Raw genomic sequence first — 10,517 nt, forward strand, 5'->3', positions numbered from 1 at the left:
ATGTGCTCACGTGACAGACTTGTGATTGGCTAGCGCTGAGGGGGGAGGGGAAGAGTCACGTGCGCAATGAATGAAAGGTGCTTTGTGATTCGCTAAGGTAGAGGGGGGGGGCGTGGTTATATAAAAGGAGGCTCGTGATTGGCTGATATTACGGAATAGGAGTCTCGCGCGTGACCGGAAGCGCGGCTCCGCTCCACGTCGGGACGCCAGAAGGTGACGCTTCCTGTGACGGGCGGGTCACGACCTCGCTGCGTCGCCGCCCTAGGTCGACTCGGCCTTAAATGAGCTGCCCGTTACTAAATGTACTGTACACACTTAGGAGACAAAGGCGGCCGTGCGTGCGTGCGTGCTCGCTGACGGCATTTGTGCCAGAAGCCTGAAAGGCTTAGCAAGAGTGTGTGCGCGTGCATCCCTTAGGTCGACTCGGCCTTAAATACAAAACAAAATTAGCCCGCTGTGAGCATCCAGCACTGGACGGCCGGGTGTGCTTGTGCATTGGTGGTGCTGTCCGTACCTTAATAGGTGCTCGCTAACAGCACGTGGGTCTCTACAAGGACACGTCTTCCGTGTGTGCGTGTGATGCATCTGAGTCGGGATGGCTGCACTTTGCACGCTGGCACATCACGCGGCGAGCTCGAGGCTGCTCTGCGCACGCCTCCTGAGCAGCTGTGCCGGTCTCTTCTCCCCCTCTCACCACCACCGCCGCTTGCAACATCCGCAGAAGCAGCAGCAGCAGCGCCTTCGTGAGCAGTACGCACAGCGCAGAGGCATGAGGCTCGTGCGCTTCAGCGAGACGGGCGGTGATGCTTCGCCCCGCCTGGGCGTGGAGCTGGAGGCAGGGGGAGACGTGGTGGCGCTGGGAGGAAGCCACTCCCAGGGTGGGGACATGGTCGCCTTCTTGGAAGGCGGAGAGGAGGCGATGCAAGCGGCCCGCAGGTGCGCGGATGGGTGGGTGGGCGATGGGCAAACACCGCCAGCCACGGGGAGAGGCGAAGCGGTGTTTGCGAGCTTCTCTCCTCCCTCTCGCCTGTTCTTGTAACGTGTTCTTCTCAAGAGGTCAAATTTGGGCTTCTCGTCCACATCGTGGTTAAAACCACCACCGTCATAACCGCAGGTCGACACACTTGCTGATTGTCCAAGTCGTTTCCCTTGTACAGCTGCTACACTCAGGAATTCACTCCCCATTGTCTCTCCCAAGTTGTTATCACCTTGCCCGAAACGCATACCTGTCAAACCCTTATCAATGCCTACCTTATTACAGACGAATTCAGACCGTATTGGTCACCCCGTGCCCTTATAAATCTCATCCTACAAAGTCCCATCACAAGGGAGAAACACAAATAGACAAAACAGTGTTTTTACCCGTATGAAAACGTCTGTATGCCGTATGGACCTGAATAATACATTTCCCTGTACAAGAATGCGGGGAATAAACCGTATGGGTTGACAGCTATGAAAACGTGGCGATGCAAAACCAGCGGTAAATAGATGGGCCTTTTTGGCCAAGACGATTGCGTAACACGTGTCACTTTTTTTGTTACGTAACTTATCTACCAGCCCACTGAACTATTGGCTCTTTTTCAGAGGCCACCTGGCCACACATACTAGCGCATTGAATTGGCTTATCACATCTGGGAATTTAGAGTAACAGCCAAAAATAGTTTCTAAATGTGGAGGGGGGAAAACTGAAAATCCACGCAACCACGTGGAGAGAGAGATAATGCCAACTCCAAATACAAAGGAGGCATCGTCAGGGTCCGGGGTCGAACCCAGGGCCTCCTGCATAGCAGGCAAGGGAGAGGTAGGTACATCTATCTCGCCCCCAACAACACGCCTCGCGCGTACGACGGTATATCGTGCATAAGTCCTCGCTTAACGTGTGGTGTACCAAAATATGAGAATTCTCATATTTCCTCCTTTGCCAGTACCAAAATATGAAGATTTCTCATATTTTGGTACTGGCAAAGGAGGTCCCATATTTTGGTAACAAAATATGACAATTCTCATATTTTGGTACTGGCAAAGGAGGTCCCATGATGTAGCTGCTCACCCAGAGCTCTCATTACTCTGATAGTGCTTGTCTTTGTGCTGTACGCCTTTTGGCGTCCTCTGGTCTAACACCTTTTGACAAACTACTACTTTCTTGAGCCTGCGCAGCTGAATGATACAGTACTCCGAATGATATAGTAAGGCGGCGGCGTATCCTCCGTTATTAGCCCCGCCATCTCGCTGCGTGCGTGTGTGCGTAGTCGTGCATCGTATCTCGCCAAACCTCATCGTGATGCCATTATTAATGGCTAAATAGTTTTCGCAAGATGCGGCGCTATTTCGGGAACGCATATCACGCGTTAAACGAGGACTTGCGGTCTTACAGTAACCCGCGCGTGTTCCCTGTCCCCGCACGCCAGGTCGCTGGACCTGCGGGAGGTGGTGGTGCCCCGAAACCGGCTGCGGCTCCACGCGCCCGTGCACCGGCCCGACAAGGTGGTGTGCGTGGGCATGAACTACCGCGACCACTGCACCGAGCAGAACGTGGCCGTGCCCACGGAGCCGATCATCTTCAGCAAGTTCGCGAGCGCCATCACGGGGCCCTACGACGACATCGTCCACTCGGCCGAGACCAACGTCAGGCGGACGTTCGGAAACTCTCTGTTTGAGACGGGCGCCGCGCACGCGACTGTTACTCGCGCGCCGCATCTCTGTTGCGCGGTCACTGACCCAGTCGAACCTGGCTGAAGTAATTGCATGTTCTTAATTAATGAGAGGCTCCGGAAAGTAAGACACGCTTCAAACTTGCGTCCCGTGTCAACCGAGTTGTGCAAATCTACACACACACGGCACAGCACACCTAGCGAATTATAAGCCACACCTCCCAACTTTTGTTTAAAAATACATGGTGGGGGAGGAGGAGGGGGTGTATGTTGAACTTCTTTCGCACCGTACGTAAAACAACCGCACTAATCGGCCGCAGAAGCGCATGTTGAAAGCGCGCGATTTAGTGACCGTCTTTGTTCGATGGTTAGCCTAAAAGCAGCTGCTGCGAGGATGACCGGAGTTCGCGTGATGGTTGATACTCCTTGACGAGATCAACGAGGTATTGGGAGGGAGAGGGGGGGAATGTCTTTAAAGGAACGCTCGTGTAATGTGAAGGGAGGGTGCTGTAGAAACTTATTGACGCCTGCCCGCTTTGTACTCCCAGGAGCTGGACTGGGAGGTGGAGCTTGCGTTTGTCATCGGGAAGCAGGGGAAGCGGATCGAGGCGAGTGCTTTTTATGTTTGGTTTGTTGTCCTTCCCCCGCACCTCCGATTAGCGCGGTTGGCTACGTGCGGTGCGAAAGAAGTTCAGCACACGTACATGCATATGTTGGATTCCCTTGTCAACATACTAAGATCACTGTAATGTAGCATGCATGAGAGGGCGCTATTGACACACGCTCGCTGCTCTTGCACAAGCAAATCTGCGTGAGCCAACTTAGCCACGTGGCTCAGCGGTGAGGGAAAGTCGATTAAGCCAATAGCTGCGGAGATGCCGCGTTTGAATCTGTGATTTAAAACGTTCCTCATTATCCCAATTTCGCCACGATTGTGCTATCCGCGTTATGTCACGGGATGAGGCGTCCATTCGGATCTGTCTCAGAAGAGCGCAAACGACCCTTTGTGCGAGAGAACGACCCACATAAGTAGACACCACAGTGACATCTGAGATCTCTTCCAGTGAGTCTGTTCCACAAAGAAGGGGGCAGCACTTTCCCACCCATTCTGCCACCGATAGTAATAATGTTCATTGTTTGATAGTCCGACGGATCAAAAAATAATTTCAGAGCTTGAATTTTAAGCAAATGAAGTGCATATGGAAACTTAACGCGTTTTTGTGCAGTCGTTGGTGACTGGCCGAGATGATCAACTCCCTGCACTTTGAGGACCCAGTTTAATTACTGGTGTGGTTTCCATGGTTAGGCCCGGGCTGGCCTCAGGGCAGCAGTCCGAGCAAATGCTCGGTGGGCTGGTCCATTCCGAAGGCCGGTCTATTTTATTACCTCTAATGTGTATGCTTCATTGGTTATTTACGCTCTCAGTTGGCATTAAGGCCCATATTCAGCAGCCCCAAATATTATTCCTACACCGGCCCATTTGTTTTTTGCACCAGTCCAAATGGGCCAATGAGATGGCATGGAAATTTGGGCCGGTGTGTTTACAAATTCCTCGACCCATTTATTAGTCCCAATCCGTCACTGTCCATGGTGCACAATTATCATTATTAGTACGTTGGTCGTTGTTGTTGGCAGGAGGCGGCGGCGATGAGCCACGTGGCGGGGTTCACGGTGGCGCACGACGTGAGCGCGCGGGACTGGCAGATGCGACGCAACGGGCGGCAGTGGCTGCTGGGAAAGACGTTCGACACGTTCTGCCCACTCGGCCCCGCTCTCGTCACGCCCGACGAGCTCTCTGGTACCGTTAAGACACGTCATCGACAACAACGTGCAGTTTTGTGTTGTTGATTATTAACAAACAAAAAATGGTTTGAATTAATGCTGGTTAAACCGTTTCCCGCTCCGAGATGTCCGCAAGTTGCAGGGTGGGTCCCGTTCACCGCTGAATCTCGGAACGCGCAAGCGGTTAGCGTTGATTTTTTTTAGAGAGGCGTAGTAGCGCTGTTGTTTTTAAAGATATTGTGCTGTACTCGCCACAGAGAACTTTAGCGACACGACGGCACTCTACTATAACTGACGCCAAACTGTGCCACATGCCCTCCCGCACGGCCTTTTACTTCAGATTCCGTTCGGAATCAATTCGAATCCATTCGGAATCGGAAGAAAAACTGATGACATGTACATACATACGTCATTGGAACGGGAAAAGGGTTAACTGCCAAAATATACTCTTTTGTTCTTTCGGTAAAGTCACGTAGGTATAAAATAAAATAAATCACGACGTTTCGGGCGCAACACAAGCGTCCATCATCAGGTGGGAAAGCATGGTCTACGAAAATATGACAGGTAAGGACCATCTAAGATATGAGTCTTAGTTTCACACGAATATATAATGTTTCTCCAGACATATTGCCCGCTTATCTATTTTGTTGCTAATATTCTCCACAAGGAAGCCAGTGATTATGTTGCGTGAGCATTAACGTGGCAGTCTAACTGCACCGAACGCTGCGGTCTTGTCGTGCCCAGACCCGCACAAGCTCGGCATTCGTTGCCGGGTCAACGGACAGCTCGTGCAGGACAGCAGCACCGAGCAGTTGATCTTCAAGACGGAGGCGCTGATTGCCTGGGTGTCTCGGTGAGTTTCCACCAAAGGCAATGATCCCCCCTGAGGGCATTAACATACTGTTGGGGCAAGTGCTGTTGGTGAGCACCTATAGGCGAGTTGCCACAACTATCTGCACAAATAAAGCGGTTAAAATCCAATGCCGCATGATGGCAAAGGACATTTGCCTTAAAAGGTTTGGAGTTCACCAACATTGATTGAAGAAAGAAACCGGTCCAGAGTTTGCTTGTACTGGATTAATGCTGCTGAAATAATTCACTGCCAGAAGGCCCGTGGGGCCGATTTGTTGAGTAAAGAATACTTGGATTTAAATTTGCGTGGAGAGAAATTTATGAAAGAGAAATTACTAATCAATTTAGTTAAAACCTAGTTCATTGATTCACCTGCAATTAAGTGAAGTGTCATGATTCAGTCAATTCTATTTAAGAAACGAATCGATTAATTTGCGTCCTGTTCGTGTCTCATTTGTCATTCGTGTCATTTATTGTTGTTTACGCCATTTTCCTAAATTAAAGAGCATATCATGTTTTATCGAACGTCCGTAAATTAAAACAACGCTTACACACATAATTTGATGCATGTACACGGAGCGTTAAGAATAAATTGTAAACGACGAATCGATGCGTTGTGACCTGCCTTCTGGATACACATCTGCACGATGGGACTGTTAGTTTTTGTTCGAAGTTACATCTTACCTTCAGTGCAGCATTGCATGTGCACACAGCTGGCAGTGAAGATCCCCCATCAGGTGGGCTTGCATAGCTTGCCTCTATCGCATTGCCCCCCCCCCCCCCCCCGCTGCGCGAGTGTGCAGGTTCGTGACCTTGTACCCGGGCGACGTCTTCCTGACGGGCACTCCGCCCGGAGTGGGCGTTTTCCGCAAGCCGCCCGTCTTCCTTAAGGTAACATTCCAGCCCCCCACCCCGGGGTGCTGGCGTTGGCCTACGGAGCAACATCGAAAATATTCGGTGGGGGGGGGGGGGTAATCGATGAGAAAGAAAGTAAACTGTGGTGGGCAGAGTTGCACATGAGCTGCCAGGCGGTTGTTGGCTATGCACCTGGCCTGTAATCCAGTGGCGTGGTGGCAGCGAGGGTTGGGTGGATCATGGCACATGTTCGCATCGAGGTGCCATACCCTAGTTCGCCAGCAGAAAGCGGCACAGCATAGTGTTGCCCCCCCCCCCCTTCCACACGTGAGTTCTCTCTGGGTGCTCTGGTGTTTCCCCACGTGTAAACGCTCATTAATTGGTGAAGAACACCGTCATATATAGAGAACTGCAGAGCTTGGTGCGGGGTCACCGTGTGGCTGCCTCTGCGCTTGTCTGTGGTTCCTCGCGCCTCCGAGTCGTGCTCTCTTCTCTCCGCGAGTGCGAGTTATAACCGTGCACTTTACAAGTTGAATTTATTAATTTAGGCCACAATGCAACGGCACGATCCACAGAATGTTTGGAGATGTTGTTTTGTGCCGCATTTAGCTTTAATTTTATGTAGGACACTTCAACTCTGTGCGTGTAGCATCTGCTGCTCATTACGCGAACAAAGAAGTATAATCAATCGCACGAGTCCCGTTTTAAATTGGTTGTGGCTTTTTTTTTAACTATGGGGGCAAAGGGTATTATGCAAGGGATAATGAAACCAGAAGTATTCGTTTTTATTTTTGGTTATGTCATAATGGATTTTTTTTTTACCTGAACATTACTTGATGTTTTTTTTTCTTTTCGTATTTCTAGAGAGGAGACACGGTGGAGTGCGAAATTGATCAGATTGGATCCATCGCAAACAAAGTGGTGTAGCGAAGCTCATCGCCCATTCGTTGCATTGCAGTTGCTTGTTTCGACCACTTAAATTGTACACAAGCCAATCTTTTTCATGCAGATTTTGATTATGGACACCACCCGTGGGACAAAAGTGCGCACGCACATCTGAGAAGACAACTTCTTGTAGCTTTTGGAATTGTCATGCACCAGGTATTATCTATGCAGGTAACCGCGCGCAAAGCGCGCGCACACACACGGACTCCACCGAGCGTTACCCATATATTATTGGTCAAGACATTTGAGCGACTACTTTCGGCGGTGACATGGCCGAGCGGTCCGGTGTTTATCGCTTGTTGCATAAGCTTTCGGTTCGAGGCCAGCGGCCACCCCGGTAAACACTGCCGAGTGGACGAACGAAACGGGCGGTTTGCTTGACAGTGGCCATGTGCAGCCGGCTTCACGGGCTAATCATGAAAATGCCCCCCCCCCAGCTGTTTTGGGTGAAATAATTTGTCATGGTCATCTACAGGAGAACTCTTTATCTGCGGTTATATGGGGGGGGGGGCCAATATCGTAGATATTATCCGTGTGGTTATCCACAATTTTATTCCCTTTCACCGTGGGGTAAAAAATAAAAATAAATCGTGGATAACTCTGCGGGTAATATCACGAATTTGCTGTGCCGGATGGGGTGGGGGGGGGAAATCGCCGGCATTCAGAAGCTGCTTTGCTACGCGTTTAGTAAAACAGCGGATAATAAAAAGAAATAGGGCCGTGGATTAGTTACCGTGGACCCTATAGCTACAATAGGAATCTGTCGAATTTCTTTCCCACCGTACGTAGCCAACCGTGCTAATAGGAGTCATGGGTAATAGGGGCGTGGATCAGTTTTATACCGAGACAACTGCAGACGATACTCGTCTGTGAAACATAGCGCCTTGATGGTTGCCCTTGTGCTCAAAGAATTCCGAGAGTACCAAATGTGCCAATGATCCGATTCGAAGTGCTGTTGAAGAGCCCCCATTTACTGAGATTGCCAAGGTTAGGGACTAACCCATGCATCTCCCACACAAACGAGGGTAGTAGCGCCTTTACACGATTCCGCAATGGAAACAGTGCGGAAGAGTTGAACCAATAAAGTTGGGAACACCCACCCACTGCATTTATTCCGTAGGCACAGATCGTATTCTGTAGGCACAGATCGTGTTCTGCGAACACAATACAATAAAAAAAAATTATTGCATACTTTGTCGTGCCAAATGTGTTTTTATTGCTTTTATTAAAACAGCACTTGGCGATCTACACGTTATTGAGCGAGTGCATCTCTTAACACGATACGAGCGAGGTCTTTTTACAGCATGTCTGTAAATAGCGTGCACCTTGGGGACAAGTTGTACTTAGAAATGTACCTCTGCCACACCTGCGCTGTTAACTTCGCCCAGTCACATCGCGCATAGCCGTGGTGCAAAGATTAGGCATCGCAATGCAACGTTGAGAACACAACGCCGTTTAATTTTGGATCTTCCAAATTGGCCATGATCTGTCAACTGCTGGATGAAGACATCGCCTCAACCATCACCGTCTCTCAGCCTTGTGATGCGAGTCAAGTTCCTGTAAGAGTAGATTGCTGCGTGTTCACGGCAAACGTGGGTTCCCACGTCTGATTGCCACTCTTATTCACATCCGTCTACCCAGCCCTGCTTATACTTTTCTTAACCCACGTGTACGTTGCTTTCGTGCATTGTTACACAATTTCACCTGTCATTCAAACGTGTCCATTGCGTTCCGATTCGTATGAGATAATTTGAACAGACCGTGTATGTGTAGAATCAGAAATACTGGAGGCACTTTTATATAACGAGCACCATCTGGATATATACACCTTACGTGGGTGCACACTATTATAATTAAGACAGTCTGTTGTCGGCGGTACTACTTAGTAAGAACAGTTGGTAGGCTGTCTAACAGCACCCCGGGATGGTGAAGACGGAGACGACGAGATAGCGACGGCGATTCCTCTTCCAGCAACAGCCCCGAGCTCCCGCTCCAGGCCCTCTTATGCTCCCAGCGTGACCTCGCTCCGCCCCGGCAACGCCCCGCTTCTGGAACCTACTCGCGGGTTCCCAGACTTACCGATGGCCCCTTCTATGAACTTTCCCTAGACGTCCCCCTCCCGTAAATACCGTGGCCTGCTGACGCCAGTCCTGCCGTACACTGCAGTTACCCCCTTTCCGCCAGCAGCCAGCGCTATACCCCGACACGTATAAAATGAACCAATTGCATCCCCGGTCATGCGTACAACTGAAATCAATATAGCTTTAAAAATCATTGCCATTATCAAGGTGCGGAGACCTTGTTACTCGAAGAAACGGTCTAGAAATGGCCATCCACTCAATTTCTGGCTTCCGTAGTCTACTTCCCACCGTCACTCTCCCGGTTATGATAACCTTGGTCAGTTCAAGACCTATGTGGTCGCAAAATACTTACTCCTAACGTTGCTGACCGTTGATTTACAGTACAGGTAGGTAAAAGCCATCGGGGGCCTTTGCTCAGCTTTGGAAAATTAACATTCCACCACCTATTGCACTTCTCCATGCAGTGAGGACAAACACTTCATTTTTGACCTCTTCCTCCATTCCAGAATTCACTGCCTACAATATGAACAGGTAATAGACGCAGCACTGCGTTTGATTTAGCTTCCTGCAACATTCAGAAAAAATATTTAAAGTTTAAACATTTAGAAAGGAATTTCTCAACCAACTTCATTTTAATTTCATCTGAACCCTCAAAACCCCGATATATTCTGAACTAGTTTTTGTTGAATAGAATCCCATTCCTTTTGCATCATATCCCTAACATTCATTTGCCTGCAGATTATATTTGGAGCCTTTCTTCACAAAAGCCACCTTTGGCAGATGGAACCAATCACAAGACACAATTTGCATACACTGTAATTCACTTATAGCACCGCGTGGAGAGGAGGCGGGGTGTTTGTTGAGCCAATAAACATCAACACTGCTGCAGACAGCCAGCAATTCATCTTATTTTTGGCAATATGCTCTCCTCGGGATACACCTGACAATGGAAGTGGCTGGGTTGGTATAATAAAATGGCCGTGTCACAGCACCTCACTGGCACAAATGGCATTTTGAAATTGAAGCTCGGTTTAAAATCCACTTGCGATAAAAATCCGGATAAGACTGCCACATTTGTAAAATAAAAAGTGGGGTTTCCCCTAAAAAATCAGTTTGCCGTGTCACGAGATGGGACTGTTTGAACATACTTTACCATGCCGATCAGTGTGGTGCGGCAAAGTGGAGGCCCAGGGGGACCGGTTTATACAACACTGTGCTATAAATGTAACTAAATTAAACAGACGCAAAAAATTTGTGATCGGGCCAAAACCACCAACTCGCTACACTTGGCCAAAATAACAGGCAACTGCATGGATTCAAAGCCATGATCGCAGTGGAGCCAAGTCCAGCA

The 10,517-nt window shown here is 49.4% G+C and overlaps 1 protein-coding gene across 2 annotated transcripts; it reads left to right on the top strand.

The window, feature by feature from the left end:
• The first annotated feature begins 158 nt into the window (after positions 1-158).
• On the top strand, positions 159-8,275 carry LOC133345502 (fumarylacetoacetate hydrolase domain-containing protein 2-like). 2 transcript variants are annotated; one of them, XM_061556284.1, is made up of 8 exons: positions 159-213; positions 722-936; positions 2,409-2,625; positions 3,200-3,259; positions 4,287-4,449; positions 5,178-5,286; positions 6,089-6,176; positions 7,005-8,275. In XM_061556284.1, exons 2-8 carry the CDS (start codon positions 770-772, stop codon positions 7,065-7,067), a joined length of 867 nt encoding a protein of 288 aa, XP_061412268.1. In that variant the 5' UTR covers positions 159-213; positions 722-769; the 3' UTR covers positions 7,068-8,275. The 2 variants fall into 2 exon arrangements, with proteins under 2 accessions (XP_061412268.1, XP_061412267.1); XM_061556283.1 differs by lacking the exon at positions 159-213 and having other exon boundaries at positions 222-936.
• The last annotated feature ends 2,242 nt before the right edge of the window (positions 8,276-10,517 follow it).

Source organism: Lethenteron reissneri, chromosome 22 (assembly GCF_015708825.2).
Source record: "Lethenteron reissneri isolate LAM-NWPU_2019-01 chromosome 22, ASM1570882v1, whole genome shotgun sequence".
NCBI lineage: Eukaryota > Metazoa > Chordata > Hyperoartia > Petromyzontiformes > Petromyzontidae > Lethenteron > Lethenteron reissneri.

Excerpts from the sequence above, each read along its gene's own strand:
- LOC133345502 (XM_061556283.1), top strand. The coding sequence starts at position 596 with ATGGCTGCACTTTGCACGCTGGCACATCACGCGGCGAGCTCGAGGCTG. Across the intron at positions 3,260-4,286 it reads AGCAGGGGAAGCGGATCGAG|GAGGCGGCGGCGATGAGCCA; the intron begins GCGAGTGCTTTT and ends TGTTGTTGGCAG. Across the intron at positions 5,287-6,088 it reads CTGATTGCCTGGGTGTCTCG|GTTCGTGACCTTGTACCCGG; the intron begins GTGAGTTTCCAC and ends GCGAGTGTGCAG.